The sequence below is a fragment of the Anthonomus grandis genome, chromosome 2 (genome assembly GCF_022605725.1).
Source record: "Anthonomus grandis grandis chromosome 2, icAntGran1.3, whole genome shotgun sequence".
Classification (NCBI taxonomy): Eukaryota; Metazoa; Arthropoda; class Insecta; order Coleoptera; family Curculionidae; genus Anthonomus; species Anthonomus grandis.
The window spans coordinates 17,213,448-17,240,986 of record NC_065547.1 but is presented as its reverse complement, the minus strand read 5'-3'; the positions used below and the strand labels follow the sequence as shown (position 1 = coordinate 17,240,986).

General features: G+C 34.7%; 1 protein-coding gene across 1 annotated transcript in view; it reads right to left on the bottom strand.

Annotated features, from left to right (window-relative positions):
* LOC126750100 (uncharacterized) overlaps positions 1-27,539 on the bottom strand; it is a 91,036-nt gene that overhangs the window by 20,288 nt on the left and 43,209 nt on the right. Inside the window, exons 7-8 of the mRNA XM_050459604.1 lie at positions 16,816-17,539; positions 12,301-12,638 (exon numbers count right to left, since the gene is read on the bottom strand). Coding sequence (XP_050315561.1) covers positions 12,301-12,638; positions 16,816-17,539 — 1,062 coding nt within the window. The remainder of the gene's footprint in view (positions 1-12,300; positions 12,639-16,815; positions 17,540-27,539) is intronic.

Sequence of the window (27,539 nt, the reverse complement as noted above, 5' to 3'; positions counted from 1 at the left end):
ATTACAAAAATTTTGTTTAATAATCCCTTGTTGCTTAAACCCCAAAAACGCAAGCCATAACGAAGATGGGACTGAATAAGAGAAAAGTACACTGAACGTGCAACTACCCCTCCCAGCTCATGCCCCGCCATTCTTACTGCAAAGCATCCAGAGGATAATTTTGATGCAAGATTTAGGATATGATCTTCGAAGCGAAGGCGACCATCAATGGTAATACCAAGGAACTTACAGCTTTCTTTGTTTTGCAAGAGGGAGTTTTCACTAAACATAAAGCCCTGAACGTCATACTTAAATTCCATAATAAAGGTTTTGCCCGCATTAAATACAAGCCTGTTTGCAGCACACCACTCCGATAAAATCTTAAGATCCTTAAAAACCTGGGCTCTAACATTATCAGAATCTCTATGATTCCATAAAATGGTGGTATCATCAGCAAACTGAACCACTTTGCCCTGCAGTTTTAATCCAAGAACCTAAGTCATTTACATAGAGCAAAAATAACAGTGGTCCTAATACTGAACCCTGAGATACTCCAGTTTTAAGGGATCTGGAATCGGATAAAGATCCAGATACTGTAACTCTTTGGGTACGATTAAACAGATAGGATTCCAGCCATTGCAATGCCACGAAGAGAAGAACTCGTAAATCGTTAATACTCGTAGGGGAATGGAGAAAAAATAAAATCAAGAGACTCAGCAATAGTGAAAAAATTATCAACATTGGAAAAACAATATTGTGTCTTCTTGAAAAATTAGTAGACATGTACATGCATTTTAAAGTGTTCAACTAAATTTAGCCAATGTTAAATTTCTCCCAAAATCAAGATGTCAACTATACATACATTTATAATTTGCTGCATTTAAACTCCCCAAAAGAGGTGCGGGTATGCAGAACCTTTTTTCTTAATAATCTCTTCAGACAAACGCGGCAAGAGGTGAAAAAATCTGCACGTCACCTTTGTACCCATGGAAAGTCATTACTGCCATGAGAACACCAAACGATTTACAACCACCTACTTTACTCGTAGCAAAAATGTATGAACTTTACAAAGAGTTTTACAAAAGTAACAAAATTTTACACGTTGATAGGGTTATCATCATTTCTGCTATCAAAAAAAAAACTAGTGTGATGTTTGTAGCAGATATGAACATTCTGCAGCATGTCAAAAAACTGATCTACAAGATGAGCTAGGCTTCCATATTAAGACTAAAGATTTAGCCCCAGAAAATAAAAATAAGGCAAGGAAAAGGGAAAAAATGACGTAGTTCTACGTAGCTGTATTTAAACATAAAAAACCTTGCCTGTAACCAAATCAGAAGTGGGACTTGCGTATTACAAATTAAAGTTTTCCACATACAACCATGTATCATTTTTAAGCTGGCTTTAAAAGAATGTAGTTGTTGCATGTTGCATGTTGCAATTTCGTACATGATCGAATGAACCTCTAAAAATATTCTGATATACAGGGTGTAACATAATGATGACATTAATTTTAAGGGGTGATTTCTTGTAATGTTTTAAGTTGAAAAGTTCATATAAATATATGTCCGGAGACGCTTTATTTTCGAGATACAGGATCTTAACTTTTTTTGTATCCTCTTTTTATTATTATCTAAAAAACGTTTTTTAATTTTTAATTGCTTAATTTGATACAAATATCAAGCGCTGAAAAAAATGGTGATATAACCAGAAAAAAGCTACATTTTAATCAGCTATAACCATTTGCCACGCCACACAGAGCATTCTTTTGTGGATAGAAGAGTGAAAGGTGATTTGCAAAAAAAATGTTTTTTCGTTGCCGTATAAGAGATAAATGGTAGTTTAATACCTAAAACCAAACTTGTTTTTTTATTTAAAAATTATCTTTGGCCCCGAAAAATTGTGAAAATATAAAAGAAATATGACCTTGTTATTTCTCGTAAAAAAATATATATTTAGTAAAATGATTTATTAATTAAAAAAAATCGTGGAAAGTAATCAAGATATATATTATTTATTAATAATATAAATCATTAAATATTGCTACTAATTACTAAGTTACAGACCAGATTTACCTGAAAATTTACCTACAAAACTTAAATATATAAAATTTAAAAAACTACTAAACTTAAACTATATTGTCTCAGTCAACTTTAGACTTTTTAGTCAACGATTAGACTTTTATCGAGTTCTATGCCGAACATCCTACAATTCAAGCCTTATCATAAGAATTTTCGAGTGGCAAAAAAGTAAATATTGAAAAGTTCGGCGTTTTACTTCAGGAAACCTTTGGCTTATATTTAAGTCTTTATAGTTGGTACTATTTACCAAGTAGCATACACAAATTTCTTATCCATGGGTGTGAGGTAATAATTTTTTTCGATTTACCAATAGGTCTTCTTTCTGAAGAAGCTTTAGAAGCTATACACAAAATAATTCGACAAAATAGATTATCTCATACCCGTAAAACAAGCCGTAAAGACACAAATGAAGATCTAATGAATTTTCTACTCCTTGGATTTGATGCCTTAATTTCTACAAATCGAAGCCCATCAGTAAAAGCTTCTAAAAATTTAGGTTTAAGCGAAATCGCAAAATATTAATTGACAGTTCTTTAACGGCAGATGTCAAAGAGGCAGAAATCAATTTGGATTTTCAACTAAATAACTTAGAAGCCAAGTCTGAGACAGAGGATGATTTTATTAACCAATAAATAGTATTAGATTATGTATATAGACGAGGTGTTTTAGTTTCTTAGGTCAAGACTCACGCTCACTTGACAGTGAATCTTAGGACTTAGACTAAACTTTAAAACTAGGTTTAAATCAAAACTTTCACAACCTGTAGAGTAGAGACTAAATATTCTTACATTTGTATATGTTTATGAATTGTTTGTTATTATTTTTAGTCCCATCATGTGTCAAAGACATCCAACAAAAAACTGAAGCCTTTTTATGAAGTATGTAACTTTTATTTATTTTTTATGTAATTAATATTTTTTTACTGGTTATGTTACTAACTAAAAAGACTTAGTATATGTATTATCCAAGATTTGGATATGAGTTTGAAGAAAATTCTACACAACTTAACATGAATCATTTAAATACCTATTTAATTTAATTCGGTTTGTGTCCTCTAAAATCAATCTTTACCTACGTATAAGCAAAGAAAATAATAGTAAACTAGTTCGTTAGTATAATTATCTTTGGTATAAGCCACCTTATTTCAAACACTTTGTGTAGTTTACTGTAAAAAAACCATTACATATTCCTGTTTTTATAAATATCTATTACATTTTTAAAAAAGAACGCATGTTTTTACCTTTTATTTAATTTAGTCCGCAATCCCTATCTTTCGAAGCACTGTGCGCCATTGCAAGTATTATTTCAAATTTACGCCACAAGTAACATCTTATTAATTAGTTTCTTAGAGTTTTTTTACGGAGGCCAGCAATATGCTGAAGCTATCAATAAAATGGTACAAAAACGAAGAACAAGATACGCAAAAAAATCAAGGGACAAAAAGTGGAATTTTTAGTCACACTTACAGAAAAATGTTGGGCTATATATGAGAATTGGAAAAAATACCCTATACAATTATTAACAAACTATAAAAATGTCAACAAATTCGGTAAACGCGTTTTTTAGATATTAATGAAAGTCAAAATTATTGATTTAAATTTAAATAAACACGTTTATACAAACTTTATTATTAAGAAAATTACAAGGAGTCACCCCTTAAAATTAAATCATTTATGTTACACCTTTTATTAGCGGTATACCTTGATTAGCACTGCGCCAGAAGAAGTAATCATCAATGATGGGGTTCAAAAAATTTAAAAGGCAAAAGAGTTTATATCCAATTTAAAACACTTGCAACTACAGATTTTTCTAAATTGGGATAAAGATACTAATAACCAAAAAGTAAAATGGCAAATAATTAACATTATAGAGACAAACCCGCAGAATTCGGACACAACCTTGTTCAAGTAAGACCTTAAACATTCACAATACAATACAATAAGTTTGCTACAAAAAGAAAGGAAAACAATGCAGAAAAAAAACGATTAAACTAATGAAACCCTTGTATCAAACTTTACCTCCGATCAAGAAATAAATTATAAACATCTCAATTTTCTTTGCAATAAACTGGTTATTTCTTCTTAATATCATGACTTTTTTGAGGAACTACCTTACAGGGAAAAAACAAGCGATGAAGTAGATTTAGATTCTGAAGAAATATTATTTTTCGCCGTACCAGTTATATTATTATTAGATTTTTTTTGTAAATTTTTGTTTTTTTTGGTTTGTTCATTTTACTTTGTTAACAGTGAACATTTTGTTTCAGGAAAATAAGCTCTTTTCCTAATAAAAAATAGCGTAACATACATTTTATGGTATACATTTAGGTATACTATTATTAGGAGAATATTCAGCACCAATTTACGCAATAAATTAAGGGTTTTCAAAAATTTGGATTTTAAAATTTGACCGGTTATTTAGTTTTTTTCTTTTGCTGTAAAAAGTACTAAATGTGACAAAGAATACTTCTGCAATAACCCAGCAAAATACAAAGTCGGAAAGTAGGATTTAGAACGGGCACCAAAACTACCCTTTGGTAGTTTCAAAGAGAAATGATTTAACTTCCAAAATTTCAATGTAATTTTAAGCCATATAGAGCTCTCGTATGTAGTCTATTTTGTTTCATGGAAAGAATATCATTTTATCTATTTTAATTTTTGCAGATGATTTGTTATTTTCAAATCTCATCTTTTTAAGGTTCAGAACTTCTGCAACGACAAGATAAGAATATGCATTGGAATTGAAAATAGTTCCTGATTCTTCCTTTTAAGAGGCTTCTTTGATTATTCTCAATTGCTCTTAGATAGATTAGATAAGTAATTTATAAACAATTAAATTTAAAGTATTTTTAACGCTTTTACACATGAAATATTTGTGAACATGAAATTGATGACTTTTTGCAAGAAGCTGTATTGTAAAAGTTGTACTAAAAGTGATGCAAATTAGGATGTGCTTCATAATTGCTGTATGGATCTATGTTGGATGAATAAGTTACTCTATAATATTGAATTTTTCCATTTATTTTTCTATAATAATGCACCTATTTTATTATGCAACATTTATGTAAGTGATTTTTGTTATATCAACCTCTATTGATGAGTTCTACAAGCTGTTAAAATTCTGCCAAAAATTTTGAAAAATAAATATCTAATTTCTAATCAAAATCTGTACTTACTGTTATATTTTTGTATTAAATAAATAACTTTTTTTTATAATTTTCCACTAAACACAGTATTTTTTCCAAAAAAATATGCACGCATAAAAGTACTTTCTTAAGAGCGCTAACCTTAAACTTGAAGCGTCACGGACCGTTTGAACGCTATTGCCAACCAGCGGTACTACTTATCATCTCATGGGCTAAATTCATTTTATATTGTAAACCGGTAATCGATATACCTACGTAATAGATTTTTTTTTAAATTGAATAAATGTGAGGTGGCCTTAATTGACATTTTAATGTAAGTCTTTGGGTTGACAGCTTGTCAAAGTCTAAGTACTCTGGTTCCGTAAATACTAAAGGATGTATCTTATCTTCTTAGAATGTCTTGTTGTATCCTATGATTAGCACCTGATGTGGAAAAATAGATTTATTCATTGTAGTTAATGTTTTCTTAGCGAATTCGTCGAAATCAATCGCAAACAAATTTAGCAAAAACCTGATAATGATCTTAAATATTGAAAAATAACTAAGACATTTGAAAAAAATATTTATAATATCCAAGGTCATAATTTTTTTTGCTTAGCCATTAGATTAACTCCAGTCGAAGTAAAAGGTTTTATCCGGCTCTAAGTCCAGTTACCGAACACCCTAAGAAACACCAAAAATATCTCAAGAACTTCTCATGGAAATATGAAACTAATGAAATTATATTAAAGAGTTTTTAACAGATACAGCTTAAGGTGCAAAATAATCCAATAGAAACTTTTCATATTTTCTGACTTCTAGTTCAGGACTAGTTCACGACCAAAGAATTTCTGCCTTCAAGCAATCTACTCTAAACAAAACCCAAATAACTTTAAAGCTATTAAGGTAAAAATGATGAAATAGAGTTTTACAGAGGACAGAGTATTCTATAGTCGTTGTTTAGAGTTATTAGAGTTCAAAGCAATCTAAGCGAAATTTTCCAAGTTATTTGGTTTCTACTTGTCAGTTGACAGCCAAGGAACGTTCTTCTCTAACGAGTCTACTTTGAAAGAAACACAAATATCTCAAGAACTGATGACTGAATTGAGACTGAAAAAATATGAAGTAAATGGCGTTCCAGGTAAAACTTTTCAAGTTAAAAAGCTTCTAGTATAGTTGGCAAGAGCCATATTTTTTGAACCTTCATACTAAGAGCTGAGTTATCTTTATTGGTATCTGGTTCCGAGCTTAAAAAAGTATTTCCATAATACTACAGCAGACCATTATTAATCTGACAACATTTATTTTATGATGTTAGCATTACTAGATTAAAAGTTTTAACCAAAAACTGCGAGATTGATCCAAGAAAGATCTGCTAATGTAAAGAAAAATTCAATTGTCATATCGCATAAACAGAAATTTCAATAATCATAATTTTACCGGAATATTGGATTCTTCCACTTTGATTATTGATATCATGACTGTATATCAAGTACCAAAAAATATATGACATTTTTGTATTGAAGGTTCTTTGAAAAGAGTACCTTAAATCAAAGCTAAGGTACCTTCATTAGTATTGGTTTGGGTTGAGTTGGGTTACATCATTGTTAATATTACAGAGTTTATGGTTTTAGCTTTAGTAGAACCAAAGTTATTAACCAAAAACTGCGACCATTACCCAGTAAAAATCTGATGACGTAAAGCAAAATTAAAATGGGCATATCTCATAAACAGTAGATTCAATAATAATATTTTTACTAGAATCTCGTGGATAATCATCGATTGTTCAGTTTTGAATATTAGGATCTTGACTATAGGTCAACTACCAAGAAATATTTTTGTATCGCAGCTGCTTTGAAAGCTGTACCTTGAGAAACAGCTGAGATAACTTCTGTGGTATTGGGCTTATAACTTTAGTGAATATTACAAATATTTTTGAGCAAATCATTATTATATAGCATGATTACACAAAGTTCCTAGATTTAGTTGATCGAAAGTTATCAATCAGAAATTCGGGTAGATAAGCATGCATTTTTCAACTTTCATTATGAAGATCTTTGCGCTTGTTTGATTGACTTCCGCGCAATCCTTCACTCAGTCAACACGTGGCAGCTCTTTGTCCTTTTCAATTCCTCGTATCCCTTTCCTAGACCCTTTCCTACCTCGTGCCGTTGGTAACTAAATCTGTTCATGCCGGAACCAGGCCAGATGTGGGACATCGTGGGGGAGGCGATAACGTGCAAAAGTTATAAATTTACTACTGTGAAAGTCGTAAATAAGTATTGTGAAATCTTCGATTCGGGGAACAGGGTACATACCATGAGCTGCCTAATTGCACTGATTGGAAGCAGACTGTAGATTAACTACCAAAGAAGATATAAGAGATTTTTGTATCGTAGCTTCTTTGAGGAGTGCCTTGATTCAAAGCTGAGATAATTCCAATAATATTAGGTTTAGAGCTTTAAAGTATTACCAATATTTTAGAGCAGATTATTAATCTAATAGTTTATTTTATGGTTATAATTGTAGTACCTAAATTTAAGGTTTTAATAAAAAAGTGTGATGTGAAGCAAATTGCAAATGGTCATATCTTATAAATAGCAAATTCAATAATATTAATTTTACTGGATTCTTGTAGATAATCATGCATTCTTTAACTTTCATTATTAGAGTCATGACTGTAGCTCCACTATCAAAAAAGTTTTAAGAAATTCTTGTATCGCAGCTTTTTTGAAAGCAATTCCCTGACTAAAAGCTGGGATAATTACTTCAGTAATATTGATTTGGAACTTTAGTGAATATCACCAGTATTTTAGAGCAAAGTATCATTAATCTAACAAATTCTATTTTATGATTCTAGCTTTAGTACATTCAAAGTTATTAGCTAAAAACTGCAAGTTTCACCAAGTAAGAGACTGCAGACGGGAAGAAAAATACAAAATCGTCAAATCTCATAAGCTGCAAATTCAATCATAATGATTTTACTGGAATCGTATAGATATTCTTGCATTCTTTAACTCGGATTATTAGGATCATGACTGTAGATCAACTACCAAAAATGTATAAGAAATGTTTATATCGCAACTTCTTTTAGTCTAGATACACCTTCCTTGACTAAAGGCTGAGATAACTCCAGCGATATTTTGTTTGGAGCTTTAGTAAGTTGTTCCAATGTTTTAGAGTAAATCATTATTAATATAACAAAGTTTCATTTATGATTTTAGCTTTAGTAAATCCAAAGTTATTAAACAAAAACTGCAAGCTTGACCCAATAAGAATCTGATGACGTGAAACAAAATTCAAATGGTCATATCTCATAAACAGTAAATTCAATAATAATTTTACTGGAATCTTGTAGTCAATCATGGATTCTTTAACTTTGATTGCAAGAATCATGATCGTAGACCAACTAACACAGGAGATATAAAATATTTTTGTGTCGAAGCTTCTTTGAAGGGAGTGCCTTGACTAAAAGCTAAGATAACTCCTATGGTATTGGGTTTGAAGGTTTAATGAATATTAACAACATTTTATCGAAAAGGATTATTAATCTAATAAAGATTAATTACAGAAACTTATGAATCAAATACTGCGAGCTTGACCAAGTATGAATTTGATGACGTAAATTAAAATTCAAATCGTCAAATCTCATAAACAGTATTTTAATAATATAATTTGTAATAATAATAATAATTGTACTGGAATCATAAAGACAATCATGTATTCTTCAACATTAATTATTAGTATTAGGACTGTAGGTCAACTACATAGAAATTCTAAGAAGTTTTGAGAGATTTTTGTGTCAGCTTCTTTAAAACGTGCACCTTGAATAAAAGCTAGGTAAGAAATAACTCATGTGGTATTAGTTTTGGAACTTTAGTAAATATTATCAAGATTTTAGAGAAGATCGCCATTATTCCAATAGAGCTCATGTTATCATTCCAGCTTTAGTAAATCGAAAGTTATGAACCAAAAATTGCCAGCGTGATCCAGTGAGGATCTGATGAAGCAAAATTAAAATCCCAATATCTCATAAACAGCAAAATTCATAGAAAATTCAAAAAGATTCATAGAAAATCATATATAACATAACTGTAGATCAGAAACTGTTATTTTTGATCCTTAGGATGTACAACACAATCGGGCGAAACTTCAGAACTTTCTTCTAGTTCAGTTAAATCAGGTAATATTCTAATATAGGTTGTTGCTTCCTTAGCACTTGAACATCATATAATAATAATAAAAATTAAGATAACCACAGCCAGTAATAATTAAATATTTTCATTAGATACTTGTAATGTTTTAAATTAAACTAATTGGTTACCTTAAGCGACAATTAATGCAAATGTATTTAATTAATATATATAAGGTCAGTGACAGGCTTTACTTAATATAATTCATATAATTTCTGTTTATAATGCCGTAAAAACCCCCTTTTTTGTAGTTTATTTATTTTTTCATTAATTATATTGCTCCCATAGGGTATTATTTTGTTACTCTTCAAAATTTATTATTCTTTTGTACGTCGTGACGCAGACACCGGCAAACTTTTTTGGTGGAGCATAAATTTAAAACCTTTTTACGTCAAAAGCCACCTTTCGTACGGCCAAAGACGAATAAATTATAATAAAAGTCGTATACATTCATTGTTTAAAAACAAAAATAAAAAACGTGCTAATAACTGAAAATTAATGGTACTATTTGTCATCAATACTTGCTGACGGCAAGATGCAAGACTGGGAAATAGGATTTGATCACATTATAAAGTAAAATTAATTTTTTATCAGACATAAAGATCAAATGTCGGTAAAGCGTTAAAATGCCTTAATAGTTATAAAAAATAATGCTGATATTTACTATACAGATTTGACTATGATTAACATACTTATTAGCAAAATTGAATTATCAATAAGAGAGAGTGAGAACACTCTTTATACAATAATTCAGAAAAAATTAACTGCTATTAAATAACGACACCCTGAATTTCATAAAAAAACATAAATTCGCTAATGCATTTCTTCGAACTGGAGTCTGATGAGTGAGGAAGTAGCTCAGCCACTTATTTGTTATCGATAAACAAAAGTAAACATTATCATTGGTCTTTTGAATTCTAGCATATACAGATTAGCGAATGGATCACTACACATATAATGTTCCTAACAGGCGAGATGTTGCGACAATGCGACGGTACGCTAGTGTTCGAGGTTCGTCTGACGTCGGTGGCGGTTCTATCCCTTGGGGCAAAAGTTTCAAAAATATTTATTACGCGGCATTGGTATAATGTTTGTCTAATGTACATACAAGTTACATGTGTAAAACCCGCATAAATTCGTAATTACAATTTTTTTGCCGTGCATTGTAATATTATAATATTAAAGCGATGTTCTTATTAGAATAAACAAATAATTCTTTAAATAAAACGCTCAAACTAACCTCCTTCGTTAGCTAAACAAACAGTTAGCCTATTGTAAAGAGTACTTGCAAAAGAGTTTATAATAAAATATGGAATTGCCATCCTATTATGATATTTACAAATAATCTCCCGAAAATAACCGCACAAATAAAAGTCATTTGGTGACCAATCGGAAGATCTTGGAGGCCATTTAATATATGCCAGTCCCACTAATAAGGCGGTTAGACAAAGTATTTGTTAAAAATTCTTTACTCTAACCACATTATGAGCAGGACAGCCATCTTGTTGAAAATTGATCCCAGGTCTATATCAGGGAGGAATGAAATGGAAGGAAGAACTTGCTTTTGTAAAAACTTAAGGTATTTTTCGGCGTTTAATTAATGAAAAATGGCCCAACAATATGGTCGCCCAACATACCAGCCCAAACATTGAATTTGAGTACGGAACTGAAAACTTCTGTGCTCGTTTTCTTGAGACCAATAACGAACAATGGAAGGATTGTGTCTACCTGTGTGGAAAAGAGGACTCATCTGAAAACAAAATATTTTCTAATTAATTTTCATTTTCATTTGCCTTTTCCATTATGGTTCACAGGTTTTCAGAAAACATCACCTACGTTTTGAATATTTAAAACATTTGTATCCATATTTCTTCCAATTCTCATAGTTTTAGGGTGCATACCCAGTTCCTTTCCAATACTCTTGCTCGATCGTGTTGAATCCAAAACTAAAGCACTACAAACGCATGGACTCTTTCAATAGGTGGTTCTTGAGCTTTGATGTCACCATGTGTACATTAATGGAGGCAAAAATATATCTCAAAATTTAACACGACATTTAAAATAGTCTTAGCACAAGGAATCTGTCTATTTTTAAAATTTACTGAGAATAAATCCCTGCATTGTACTGCTGAATTGCCTCCATAAAACCATTCAATTAATTGAACTTGTTCGGAAGGGGTATAGAAGCCAAAATGATAAATATTTAAAAAAAATTCAAAAAGCGCTTTTTAAGACTCAAGAGTACAGTTTTTAATCACACAGCAAAATGAGGTCTGCTGATTGTGTCGTGCCTATAAAATAAGTATATGTATAATAATTATAAAATCGCAAATGAAGCCGACACCCGATCAACCAGAGACTAAGCGAGAGGCGGTGTTGCCATCTATAATGCCTATGTGGGGTCTTCTATTCGGCAACCTGTATATCTTAGAATAAAGGATTGTCGGGTGCGTATTGATGTAAAACTACCCGTCGTACACAATACGCGGTTCGGTCCAATAATAAAAGCCAAAAACTTTAGATAAAAAAAAACACTTATATTATCAAACAAAAATCAGGCAGTTTTAAGATGGTTAAAGACTATGTAATGTATGAAAATTAAATAAAAATCAGAAAAAGCAAAAAACCTATTAACCCGGCCCCGAGAATATAAAACCGACCGAAATAATAAAATAAAAACTGATAGCTCTGACAGACGTCGTTCAGGATGACGTGACATTCTCCCACCTGAGGCATGTTTTTAAAACAAAAGAAACATGACTCACCTAACTAAAACAGAGACAACATGTAAACAATGTAAATAAGTAGGTTCAATAATAACAATGTAATAAGCCTTAAAAATGTCAACTACCTACCTACCCTACACAAACAAAACAATTAGCTCTATGTAAAAGTAATCCTAATCATTGTCCCTATACCTGACCGGTACGCGAACCGTACGACCGCTCCGCGAAACATATGCCGTATTATCTGCGTTCGGTTCGGGTACTCTGCTTTTGGACACTCCCGGATTCGCGGTCTCGATATCGCCCGCAGATTCACTTGAGTCCTCACAGGGTACATTTGTCTCGGCCAACCTCGATTTAGGGCTAGTCAATGCCTTGCTATCCATTAAGCCCTCTTCTGCACATTCCAAGGGGTAGAGACGTACAGGTCTCAAAAGTTGGCCCCTTTCGGTACTGACCCGCACCACTCGAACCTCACCATCTTTGCCAGGTAGCAGCTCAATAACCCGCCCTAACGGCCAATTAACCCGCCTATCTAGGTTATTGCCAATAAAAACCACATCCCCCATCTTAACTTGATAACTGGAACTTCCCTTGGACCATAGCTGCAACTGCCCTAGGTATTCATTACGAAACCTTCGACGAAGATCCTCTGCCAATTTCTGTCTATGCTGTACCTTCCTAGACAGAGAGTGACGGTCAACAGCATCACAATCTGGAACACCACTCACCAACTGATCCCTAAGAAACATTATGGGGGTTAAAGGTACCAACTCATTAGGGTTAGTTGAACAAGTGAGTGGCCGCGAATTGATGATGGCCTCACAATCACAGATTATCGTTAACAAGCTTTCGTAATCCTGTAAAGCTCGTCCCAATACTTTACGCAACAATTGTTTCAACACTCCGACAAGTCTTTCCCAGAATCCTCCCCACCACGCCGCCGTTGGAGGATTAAAACGCCATTGGATCCGCTCGGTACTACTAGTTTCGGCAAATTTTTTAAAGTCTACTCGCGAAAACGCGTTGTCCGTACCCATGAAATTTGTCCCGTTATCACTGTATATAGTCCGAGGGCGACCCCGCCTGGCAATAAACCGACGCAATGCTTGCATGAAACACACAACCGATAAAGATGAACAAAGTTCCAAATGAACGGCCCGATATACCGCACATGTAAAAAGGCATATCCATACCTTTTCTCCCGATTTGACAAATAACGGACCAGCAAAGTCAACACCGGTTATCTCAAATGCTATAGCATCGCGAACCCGATCAATAGGTAAGGGTGGCGATCTTACAGTAACCGGCTTCGATGTGTGTCTCTTGCATACTACGCACTTTGATATCGCATGTCGAATGGCTCGACGACCACCCAAAATCCAAAAATTTTGCCGTAAAATACACATTAAACTTTGTGCGCCAATATGCCCTAACTTTAAGTGTTCTTCAAAAATAAGTCTGTTTACTAAAAAATGTTTACCAGGTAATATCACAGGAAAAAGGAAGTTGTCACAATCACTCCTATTACTTATACGGGATTTTAATCTAATGACGCCATCCGTATCTTCGAAAACTTCCATGCCGCTTAGTCTATTTTTATTGTCTTTAAAGAATTCTTGTTGCACTTGTCTTAATACAAATATCTCGGCTTGATTAATTTCTTCGGTACTTAAGGGCCCTGTGTGCCGCTCCTTATTTCTCGTATTATAAATAAATCGAGATATCCATGCACACATCCGTATAATTTTCAAATACTGAGAAAAGTAGTCCAAGTGCCAATCCATAAGAGACATTTTCTGACGCTCATTATTTATTAAGACAGTAACCAGCTTTTTCCTCCTCTCCCTATTAATTTCTTCCTCATCGTAGCTAAGGCTTTCCAGGGGGGTGTTAAAAGGATTTTGATAAAGCCATTGTGGACCCTCCCACCATCTTGATTGAACCAATTGCTTAATAGAGCAGCCTCGAGATGGTAAGTCGGCAGGATTTAACAACCCAGGTATATGTCTCCAGGTGCCAGAAGCTGAGAGTTTTCTTATTTCTGAAATGCGATTCCAAACAAAAGTAGACCACTCCTCGGGTCTTTCTATCCAGGAAAGGACTGTTGTTGAATCGCTCCAGAAAAAGGCTTCTAGTTTATTGTCAAAATTCTCCACGATGTTACTGTATAACCTTACAGCAATCAGAGCTCCCATTAATTCAAGCCTTGGTATAGATAAAACCTTCTTTGGAGCTACCCTTGACTTAGCTCCCAACAGACGAACAAATACTCTGCCATTCTCGACCCCTCTCAAAAACACTACAGCAGAGAAGGCCTTACTTGCATCACAAAAAATATGCAGGGACCATTGTTCAGCCTCTTGAGGTCCAGCATTTATCCATCTGGCAATTTTAATAGTCGACAAATATGGTACTTCTTTAAGCCAATTCTTAAACAACGACTCAGTTTCCCCATTAACTGGCACATCCCAACCTACTTGCTTTTCCCAGGTTTTTTGTAATAAAAGCTTAGGTATTAAAACTGCCGAGCAACTGAATCCTATGGGATCGAATATCCGTTGTGCTAGTGATAACATCAATCTTTTGGTTACTGGCTGACTAAGAAGTTCTTCAATATTTCCGATGTCCTGATTTAAAAATAAAGTATCATCCACCCTGTTCCACTTGATACCCAGTACAGATGTTGTAGGGTCTCGGGAGTTACCCTGGACTTGACCTGTATACTCCCACCCTCTAAGGTCAAAGCTGCCTTCAGCCATTATCATGATAGATCCTTTGACGAATGATTCCAAATCTTCCTCATTGGCGACACTAGTAACGCAATTGTCAACATAGAAAGCCTTTGACAATTTAACTACAATGTCCTTGGATACTGCCATCGATTCACATTTTTCGGACATCTTTGACAAATGGTACTCCAACGAAGCTCCCAACAAAAAAGGGCTACTATTAATTCCAAACACCACTCTACGATGACGAAATATTATTTCTTGGCCATTTTTATCTCGCCATAGGAACCGAAGAAAATCCCTGTCATCTGGGTGTATGCTAAGCTGTAGAAATTCTTTCCGAATGTCTGATACTACCCCAATTCTTTGCTGCCGAAACCTCAGTAAAATATTTGAAATCATTTCGATCAAATTAACCCCCTTTTCAAGGCACTGGTTTAATGATGGACTGTCCTTTTCTCTGGCCGAAGCGTCGAATACCGGTCTTATCTTTGTGGATGAGTTTAATTTGATTACGGGCCTATGAGGTAGGTAATGAGCCTTTGAACTTGTTTGATCTTCGCAAACCTCCTCAATGATGTTCTCACTTTGCCAGTCCTTAAAAACCTGATCATAGAGTTCGTAATAACCATCCTTCGTGACTTTAGTGATGGTATTATCCAGTCTTTTCTTAGCAATGCCATAATTACTGGGCAATGCTGGATGTCCTTCCAGCCATGGAAGTCTAACCTCGTATCGTCCTTCGGCGTCGGTTTTAACAGTCTCTAGAAACAATGCTTTTGCTGCCAATGCCGTCTCCTCCCGAGTTTTTCTTTCCACTGGATCGCTTATGCCTAGTACGTCAAGTTCCCAGAGGTTTGAAATGGACGCGTTATTAACAAAAAGCGAAACGGCGGACATAGACAAAGTGTCCTTTTGTTCAACTGGTATTTTTCCCATCAAAACCCAACCTAACAGAGTTTCTACAGCTACCAGTCCACATCTCAAAATGTGTCTCTTGCCTGTGTATAATTTACCCGCTATATCAGATCCTATTAACAGTTCAATAGGGCCAGAATTATGTGAATCTGATATCTTGATGTTCAGTGTTCGTAACTCTTCCATCCAAGGACCATTGAATACAGAATCCACTCCACTGCATATGACGGGTTGATCCAGTGCCTCGAAATTACAGCTGTAGTTGTTGTGACTAAGAGTGACGTCATAACAGCAATGGACTTGCGGTAACTCAGTGCCAAAACAAACCATGAATAACGTTAATTTGCCTCTTCGATTGGTAACCCAAAAAATCAGCCGTCGATTTTAAAAGATAAGTTTTTTGGGAACCGGTATCGATCAGCGCACGCACGTACTTTGATTTATTCGCGCCCTTAACTTTTACCTGCAAAGTTTGCAAAAATACGTGTGTATTAGAACTATTTGCCAGAGTCTGATTTACGTTTTGTACTACACTTTCCATAACGTCCTTTTTCTCAGAGCTGTTCCGACCAGAGCTGTACTGACCCGAGCTACAAGATGGAAGTTCAGGACACATTAAAGTGACATGGGATTTGCTGCAAACTATACAATTTAAGCGTGCTCGACACTTTCTAGAAAAATGACCCAGTTTTAGACATCGAAAGCATGCACTATTTTTTGACAAAATATCCTTTTTCTCCTCACGACCTAATTTCTGCGCCTTAAAACAATTGCTGCTCTCATGAGAATTTTGACAAAAAATACATTTTGTGGTTCCATCTGAATTGATTAAGCCCATCGCGGTTTGAAATTTTGGCTCAAAATCCTGGCCTGCTTTATTTGTTTGGTAACCACCCCGTTTAACATCCTTATGAACAGTGCTTCGCAAATTAAAACCTTCTGTTGCTAAAGAAACATGTTGCTCATTATCGACTTCCAATTTTAGAAAATTCATGAGGCTTTTAAGTCGATTTTCGATTGTAGTAAGACCTGTATTATCCAGTGAAACCTGCAAATTTATACCAGTGTCTCCGATATCCGGTGTCCGTTGCCAAATTCTTAACAGCTCTGGCGGTAAGCAAGACTCGACCAACGGAAATAGCATCGCCGCGTATTTATCGGACGTAATACCGAGGGTTTCTAAGGCCCGTAGCTGAGTTTCCAGTTTATCATACAAACGAGTTATGTCTAATCTATTGCCAGACGAGGTATTGTGTATAACTAATTTAAGTAACTCGCGCACATAAACTTCTACCTGAAGGTCTTCCCGACCGAACCGCGCTTGAAGACACTCCACCATTTTACTATAGTTACTTCCGGTAGCGGGAAAACTTTCGACTAGTTGCCTTGCCCAACTGCCTTGAACCGTCGCCTGAATTAAATATTCGACCTTGTCGTTGTCGTCTATTTCCAAATCATTGTGAACCTTTTGAAACTGAGACCAAAAAGGCAACCAGTCTTTGATATTTCCATCAAATTTTTTCAACTCGAGAATAGGTAACTTAAATTTACGCCTACCTTGTCTGATGCTGTGGCTAACACTACGCTCCGAATTTACCTCTTCATCTGGATCTGCCTTTACCCTAGGCTGTAAACATTCCTCACATTGAAGACTCAGATCTGTATACCTTTTAACATATCCATCTGCACCCTCCATTTCTGCTAGTAAGTCTGTCTCTGCCGTGTCATCCTTTTCTAACATAAGAGCATAAATATCCCCGTCAAGTCTCTTTAGATCCTCAATTTTCTGTTTTACCAATTCTAAAGAGACCGTAATCACACGCTCTTTTCCTTCCGGTGATGACAAAAGACCCTCTAACTCACCAGCGGTCTTGGTAAAGCTGGTGCGGAGTACTCTCCGACTTTTCTTTTTCTGATCCATTGCTATGCACTGTATACTCACTGTTAATCAGCTAAACCGCGTTCACCAGTCCAGGGCGACAACGCGTCGGACCGATTGCCCGGTGATCAAGTAGGGTAGCCAAAATATGTCCGTATACACTACAAGATTAAACACAACCCGTAAAACTGCCAGTCTTGTCACGGTCGCCAAAATGTCGGGTGCGTATTGATGTAAAACTACCCGCCGTACACAATACGCGGTTCGGTCCAATAATAAAAGCCAAAAACTTTAGATAAAAAAAAACACTTATATTATCAAACAAAAATCAGGCAGTTTTAAGATGGTTAAAGACTATGTAATGTATGAAAATTAAATAAAAATCAGAAAAAGCAAAAAACCTATTAACCCGGCCCCGAGAATATAAAACCGACCGAAATAATAAAATAAAAACTGATAGCTCTGACAGACGTCGTTCAGGATGACGTGACAAGGATTATTAGCCAAATCTGTAGTTCTCTAGCTCCAAGACATCAAAAGTTAACAACCAAAGACTCCGAGTTTCACCCCTAAAATCATGCCGACGTGGGTGAGATTTCACGTACGTATTCATTTCCATATCTATTTAACAAATCATAATGATTTTACTGAAAGTATTTAGTTAAACATGTATGCTAACACTTTAGTTATTCTGACCATAACTATCGAGCAACTAAGAAAGAAGATATAAGAGATTTTTATGTCATTGCTTCTTTAAAAGGGGTACCTTTACTAAAAGCTGAAATAACGCAAAGGGTATTATAATTAATATATAATTAATATAATATAATATGGGTCATTCTCAAAAAATTCAAAACATTTAGGTCTCTTCAAAATTTTTATGATAAAATTTTTATAAATCACATTTATTAAAAGTAATTTAATACTCTTATATTTAGACTTCTTTTGATCACATAATAAAATCCACATAAAAAAAGATTATACACTAAAAATCTTTTAAAAGCATTCAAAAACTCCCCTCCGTTAGTTGTCTCACTATATGCTTTATAATAAACTTTCATTTTATTCATGCTCTAAATATTTTAGTATTCTTTATCCAATTTGTGAAACATATCATAAAACACTAAGATTTAATTTACACTTTAAGTTTCAAACATCACTAAAAAATTAAGTCGTTTAGATAACGTATTTGGTCTCTTTTTTATATTCTCTCCTCCGTTAGAACATTTTAAAAATCTGTTAACCGGTAGATGGAGTATGCTGCAAATTGTCAATCCGCTTTAGTACAACGCCATTGTGTGTTTGTAAGTAAACAAAGTCGTTCAGTTCGAGTAATTAGTGCAAATTTGAGGATTTTTATCGCAAAAAAGTAAGTAAAAGTGTTTTTGTCATGCATGGAACGCCCCTCCGTTACCCTATGTATTAAATTATTAAATATAATTTTAGAGTATTTAATAATTAGTGAGAATTCCAATCATAAACAACCGTTGTAATGTTATTCTAGAATATACATAACCTCATCCATTTTTGTAGAAATGCCGGGACATTTAAAATTTCTCTCCTCCGTTAGTCTCTCCTCCGTTACTTTTATTAGTAACGGATAAAAGCGATTCGGACATTAAAAAAAAGAGAGAGAAGAGCAAAGAATCAATGCGTCGACTTCGCGAACAGATACAAAGTGATCCAAATAAGTATGAGGAATCAAAAAGGAAAGAAAGAGAAAGATACCATGCTCGAAAAGCAGCAGGAAAAATTAAAAGCATTAACGATCTGAACCCAAGGGATCAACGACGAGTTAGGAAAATATGGCGTAGTAAATTCAAGGCACGATATGAACTAAATAAAGAAAACCAACGTTTAGAGACCTATTTAGATGAAACCACGCCTCCTAGTACTCCAAGACGTAGCCCATTATTAGATGAAAATATTACTCCGAGGGACAATAATTGAGAAGATGTAGATGCAAGTCCTTCTCGATCAGGCAGCAGACAAAGTTTGACTGGACAAAAAATAAGACGCAAGAATAGACAAGGACTAAATATGAAAATTGAACTACTAACTAAAAAACTAGAAGAGTCTGAAAAGCGTGCTAGGAAATATAGAAAGCGTTATTATAGATTAAAGTCTAAAAATAAAAGTGAAAACGGAAGTTCTGAAAAAAACGAGTCATGAAGTTGGTCGATTCATTAAAAGTTGATAAAAAAATTAAAAAAAACTTTTATTTGGAGAAATACTTACTTCCCAGCTTAAAGAAAACTTTAGGCAACAAGGTAAAACAAAAGACAAAAGGAAATTTTTACTTAATATTTCTGGTGATATAATACGTCAATAGGGATACACCAGATACCTTGTAAAATTGCTTCTACCAATATATTGTATAGCAAACAGAAAATAAAAAATAAATCCATTATTGACAAAGTTCTACATGTTAAAAGACTTATGAGTGACTTTTTGACGCAAGATGATAATAGCCGACTTTGTCCCGGAAAACGAGACACAATTACCTTAAAAAAAAAAAAAACAAAAAAGATACCTTAGTGATAACCTGGAAAACCTATATTTGAAGTTCAAGCGAAATTATCCTGGAAATAAAATTCTGCCCTCCTTAGTTAAAACGTCCTAACCACAAAATTCTCTTTTTTTGGCTTATTATAGATTTTATTGACCTATCAAATGGTATCTACCTCCTTGGCTATATTAAAAAGTCCTAACTACATTTTTTATGCCTTAAATTCACCTAAATATATTGTTCGATGTGCAGAAAAGACGATAATCCTAAATTAAATGTCCTATCTATCTTTTTCTAAGTTAAATTGTCCTGAGTAGCATTCCGTTTGTAGAATATTCATTTGTGCCAGTAGGGGCATATTCGAAAAGTGCTAGGTAAGTGGCAATAATATGGCATGAAGGGGTTGTGGGTCGAAATAAGAAAAATTTAATTTCAACTTTTTTTTTATATAACAGAGACTTATGTTACGATCCGGCTTGACGACTGTGCAGCTCAAAACAAAATTGGGCTTTATTTTTTTTCTTTACGTTGTAAACTCTATCGAGACTGAACTGGAGAATTTGGAAATAAAATACTTTCAATCTGGTCACACTTTTATGTCCGCGGACTCGTTCCAGATAGAACAATTATTGAAAAGGTACGGTAAGGTATTCGATTTTAATGATTGTAAATCGGCTGTAGAAAAGGCAAACTCATCTAAGGTGCATGTAAAAGAGATGAACATACAAAACTTTTTTGAATGGAAAGATTGTTCATCCAAGTTTAAGCTTCAAAAAAATGTTCCCAAAACTTACTTGCAGAATATGGTACATTTGGACTTTAAAAGGGGATAAAATGTGTTGTACTACAAAAATGCCTTTTCGGAAGAACCAAAACCTTCTTGCCGAACACAATGTCGAGGTGTAAAATTAAAAAGAAAACAAGATCTGATTTCTAAGCTACGTCCTATTATTCCGGCTAACAGAATGATATTCTGGAGGAATTAGCCGTTTCCCAAAATAATGATACTGACAATAAAGAAAATGTAGATTTCCAGTACGAGTAAAGCACTTTTTGAGTAACTGATTTCCATTCATACTGATTTAATGATTTACTTTCATCCTTTTTTTTAATGTTCTAATGTTTTATTAGTGAGTAATTTAGTTATAATGTTAATTTGAAATATAACTCCTGTGTCTTTAATAAAAATCAGTCCAAATATATATATATTTTTTTATTATAATTACCGTACTAAGTTAAAAAGTCCTATCTAACTTTTTTTCTAAAATTTCACCAAATATTGAATCTAGTCCCTTATTAAACTTTGCCCACAAATGTAAAAAGCAAATTTCTAAGAATATAAAAAAAATCAGGGAATTACTTCAAAACATGAGGACTGCATATTAGTTTTCATAAAATCTCATTTTTCTCAGCTTTATCGATTTGCGAGTTAGGATGTTTTAACTAAGGACGGCAGAATTTCATATGCAACGTTTTGTAAATTTCGACCCTTTTGGGTACTGCAACCCTACGTTAAAGATCGTAACACTTGCACATGTGTGATTCATGCTAATACAAGTTTGATTATTTCAAAATTAACGCATTTGAAAATAATTAATGAGGGCACTCCAGAAGACCTTCTAAAGAATTTATGTTGCACAAGTGAAAAAAAGGGAGTTATGCTTGGAAAGAAAGTGTTTCGTATGCATAGCTAAGAAAGTAAAATTTTTACCATTCAACGAAAATGAATATACGAACTACCAAAAATGGCTAATGAAAAGAGAAACCTTAATAATAAAGGGACAAGAAAAAATCTGTACCAAGACTGTCAAAGAGAGAGTATTATGCACCAAAAAAGAACTATGCTCCATTCTTCAGGACATTATACCAACATTTTTGCTACATGTCAGAAACATAAAGCATCAGTATCAAACAATTGATACCATTAAGAAAAATCTATTCACAGATGAGATACTAATACACGTCGATTTTTCTGAAAATTACGTGTGTAAGTATGGCGAAGAAGTTCAGTCTGCGCACTTCCGGGCTTCGAAACCTCAAATATTACATACTGTAATCGTATATTACCGACCTGTTTTTAATGAAGCTATTATTCCCTTATCATTTTGTACCATGTCGGATGATCTACGACATGATCCAGTTGCTATTTGTGCTCATTTGGATCTAATCATAACAGAAATGAAGAAAATAGTATGGCAAATAACAACAGTGCATTTTTTAAGAGACGGTCCTACAACGCAATATCGGAACAAAAAAATGTTTTACTTAATGGCTCGTTATCTTACAAAACAAATGAACGTAGATATCTTGAGATGGCATTACAGCGAAAGTGGACATGGAAAAGGGGCGCCCGATGGAATTGGGGGTTATATAAAAAGACACGCTGATCGACTAGTTGCCCAAGGGCAAGATATTTTAAATTTCGTGGCAATGGTAGAGGTTTTTAATGGATCTTCAAAAGTAAAAGTGTTGGGACTGGACAAAAATGCTATATTGAAAATCGTAACTCTTCTGCCTATAACTCTTCATATATTTAAAGGAACAATGGAATGTCACGAAATATGTTGGTGTCGATCATCTCCAAACGTCATCTCTGTGAGATTCCTGTCCTGCTTGATATGTAGCCCAGACGAAACCTGCTCACACTACAATCTTGGTCAAATTCTGCTTTCATCTAGCGATGGTAAGGACATGATAATCATATTAAAATTAAGTCATATTATTTATGACTTTAATTTTTAGGAACAGGCAGAGATCGGCTAAGATATGAAGACATCTACCCATCTTCTGATAAGGAAGTTCCTGCAGCAAAAGAAGACCACGATGGTTCAAGCGATGAAGATATTCCTCTGCAACAGTATTATAAAAATAGAATGCTTGTAGAACTCATTAGGCAAGACTCTTTTGTTGTGGTGAAACTTTGTGGAAAAAAAATTATTAGGCATTATGTCGGTAAAATAATTTCAGTGGATCAAGATAACGAATACACAGTCTCGTTTATGAAAAAAGTCGGTAATAATCTTTTTGAATTTCATGATAAACCTGACATTTCTACAATCGATAAAAATGACATTATGAAAATTTTAACTAAGTGGAATATTAATGAATTTAAAGATACTTACTCTTTTGAAAATGATATTATAAAAGGTTTTAATAATTTATATTAAGTTATAGAGGGCTTAATTTCCATTAATTTTTTAAAATGTTTGTTCTTAACATTTTCTTTAGGAACTGAATTTTAAAACTTCTTGTCGGACTTGCATTGTCTTATTTATTTAATGTAACACGACGTTTAGGTTGGTAAGTATCTCCAACCGTTATCAAGTGTAAACTGACAGCAAACTACTATTCTATAGGCTTATATACTAGATGTGTGCAGCGATGTGGAAAGGAAAGTCATCCGTGAAAAGAGTTGGGGGGAGGACACGCCTCTCTCTAGATCCTACACTGTCCTGAGAGTAGAGGCTTCCAGATGTTGGGTATATCGACGCTTGGCTGGCTGAAGATCCCCTGATTCTGTGAAATGAAAGCTGCCTCTACGAACTTCCTCTTCCGCCAGTGCTGTTCCTTGTGCAGAATCTTGGCTTCTGACCAATGGATATTGTGTCTATTATGCCACGCGTGCTCTGCTATTCCGGATTTGGAAACCTCTCCTCTTTGGGTCCAGCTGCGATGTTCCTTCGCTCTGACTTCTAGGGGGCGCTTCGTTTCACCTATGTATGAGTCACCGCACTCACATGGGATTCAGTAGACGCAATTTTTGGTATCCAACAGGCCATCTGGTTTGGTCTTTGATACCACGCTTCTGATAGTGATGCTAGATCTAAAGGCAATTCTAATATTGTACTTGCTGGCAATGCGTCGGATTTGTTCCGATGTACCCCTAATGTAAGGTATGGGTAGAAGTCTGGTTGTCGTGGTGGCCTCGTCTCTGATTTGGACGCGTCCTTTGGATGGTCCTACTTATTAGCTTCTTTGGATATCCATTTTGTTGTAGGTCTTTGTAGATGGTATCCACTTCAGTCTTGAGATCCTCGTCGCTTCTACAGATGGTTCGAGCTCTATTGTAGAGGGATCTTATGATGCCTACTTTGGTGGTTGCAGGATGGTTGGACTCATAGTGAAGATACTGGCCCGTGTGTGTTGGTTTTCTATAAGCTGAAGTTCGTAGATTTCCACCGACCTTTTTAACGAGGACATTTAGGAAAGGTAGAGCTGAGTCCTTCTCTGTCTCCATCGTGAACTTGATTGTTGGTCTGAAGTTGTTGAGGTGAAGCAGAAACTCCTGAAGTGCTTTTTCCTCTTTGTCCCAGATGATGAAGGTGTCGTCCACATATCGAAGCCAGAGCTTGGGTTTGCAATGGGAGGCATCTATTGCATGTTCCTCGAACCATTCCATGAAGATGTTTGCTATTACTGGGGAAAGGGATGAACCCATCGGAAGTCCTTCGTCTTGGGCGTAGAATCTATCCTTGACCTGAAAATAAGAATTACGAAGACAGATCTCCAAAAGTTCCATCACCCCGTCCAGAGGCAGTGTGGTCCGAGTTGAGAAAGCTGCATCCTTGCTTAGTTTGTCTCGGATGATGTTAAGAGACTCTCCTATGGGTGCATTGGTGTAGAGACTTTCGACATCAAAACTCACCAATCTGTCATTGGTCTCGACTTCGATCCCTCCAAGAAGGTCTACAAAGTGGGAAGAGTTTCGCACGAAAGACGCTGCATTTCCCTGGATCGGTCTAATGATCTCCAAAAGGAATTTCAAGAGTTCTGATGTCGGCGAATTTCTAGAGCTCGTGATGGGCCACAGAGGCATTTGCTCCTTATGAATCTTGGGTAGTCCGTATAGGTGTGGAGGTTTGCTATAATGTGGTGTCAGCCTAAAGCGTACCGCATCCGACAATGTTGAGGAGTACTTTTTAAGTGCTCTGTAAATTCGACCTTCTATGGTTGTCGTCGGATCCTTAGATAGTAGCCTATATTCGCCTTTGTTCAAAACTTCCTCAACCTTGTTTTCGTAGGTCAAAGGACGCGTCCAAATCAAATCAGAGACGAGGCCACCACGACAACCAGACTTCTACCCATACCTTACATTAGGGGTACATCGGAACAAATCCGACGCATTGCCAGCAAGTACAATATTAGAACTGCCTTTAGATCTAGCACCACTATCAGAAGCGTGGTATCAAAGACCAAACCAGATGGCCTGTTGGATACCAAAAATTGCGTCTACCGGATCCCATGTGAGTGCGGTGACTCATACATAGGTGAAACGAAGCGCCCCCTAGAAATCAGAGCGAAGGAACATCGCAGCTGGACCCAAAGAGGAGAGGTTTCCAAATCCGGAATAGAAGAGCATGCGTGGCATAATGGACACAATATCCATTGGTCAGAAGCCAAGATTCTGCACAAGGACAGGACTGGCGGAAGAGGAAGTTCGTAGAGGCAGCTTTCATTTCACAGAATCAGAGGATCTTCAGCCAGCCAAGCATCGATATACCCAACATCTGGAAGCCTCTACTCTCAGGACAGTGTAGGATCTAGAGAGAGGCGTGTCCTCCCCCCAACTCTTTTCACGGATAACTTTCCTTTCCACATCGCTGCACACATCTAGTATATAAGCCTATAGAATAGTAGTTTGCTGTCAGTTTACACTTGATAACGGTTGGAGATACTTACCAACCGAAACGTCGTGTTACATTAAATAAATAAGACAATGCAAGTCCGATAAGATGTTTTCACTGTACCATTGTCTACCACCTTCAAAAAACGAACTGAATCTTGTGTTCATGAAAAATAAAGTTTGTTTTGTTTTAATACATTTATAACATACATAAAAAATTGTGTATTTTCTTTCACAGTTTCCTCCGTTACCATCCTTCTCACCTCCGTTACCTTAATTCTCTACTCCGTTACATCGAACCTCCACTCCGTTAAGTCCAAAAATTAAAATTTTCTGTTTTTGTATGAAATTGTTATTTGGAAGCTGGTAAACATATCAAAATTATTAAACGACATATTACTCTATCTAATACTATAAAAATATATGTAAAAAGATACATGTATGTATTATGAAAAAAAAAGTAAAATGTTTTGGTTTTGACAAGCATGACCCATATATATAATTATAATAATTAATTATTATATTATAGGTTCAGATCATCGTGGGTTTTTAATTATTCCTTTATAGTAGAATGTTATTAATCTAATAATCAATAATAAAGTTATCCGCACCAAGAGCTCCAAACCCGATGCAGTAAGACTGACGTGATATTATGGCCATATATTATGAACAATTAAATTAATCATAAAGATTTGACTGAAATCTTGTATGAAAATTAAATTACGAGTCAGTTCTACCACTAATCAAAACTATTTATTTTAATTTCGCACGTGTTTCGCTAACGATGTTATACATTAGCATCTTACAGACAAGATTACAACACAAGTGGCCCTATGTACTAAAGATGTAACTAATAAAGCGGAAAATGCAATGAAGCATGGCCGAACAAATCTGAGCAATTTGAGACATTAAAATGACCTTATGAAAGTTTTTCAGTCAAGAACAGCTAACAGTTTATTTCAAAAGTCAATAATTTAATTCTAAGTGAATATAAAATTCTTGTTTCTTTCGATGTATATTATTCCCAAGCATTCCTATGCACCAGAAACTTTGGAATATCTGATTGAACTTGTGGAAAGTAATGGTTTCGATAATATCCAAGAAATAATTAAATTAACAAATCTTTGCAAGCCACAAAATATTTTTTCAATATAACAACTCAAACTACGAGCTACTGAAAGCTACAGCCATGGGTTGCCTCTCTCTCGTCCTAGTAGGGCTCTTCATCAACTGTTTTGAGTTAAATGCAAAAAATACATTCCACGAGTTTGGTTAAGATATGTTAATGATTTATTTGCCGGGTTTGACAAAAGCAAATGCAATATTGATAATTTTTTAGAACAACTCAATAACTGTTTCCCATCTATAATTTTATATTAATTTACCTTTGAATAAGACACAAATAACCAACTTCATTCTTATACTCAAAAATAATAATTAGTTGGAATTTTATATTTATAGAAAAAAAACAATTATTTCTAGATACATAACTACCCAGGTGACTGGTCACAACAACATAGGTTGTTGACAAAACATAGGGAGATGAATCAAAGAGCACTGTTATATCACAACTATGTGTACATATTACATCACTAATATAGATAATATATTATTTTGGAAATATCTACATTTACTTTTTATATAGTTTTGATTTCTCACAACGAGGTAGCTAACGTTTAATTTTAGTCAAAATAATGAGGTAATAAAAATTAATTCATCCGCGCGACTTTAAATATGTCTGTATAAACCTTATCATCATCCCAACTCTTTTTATT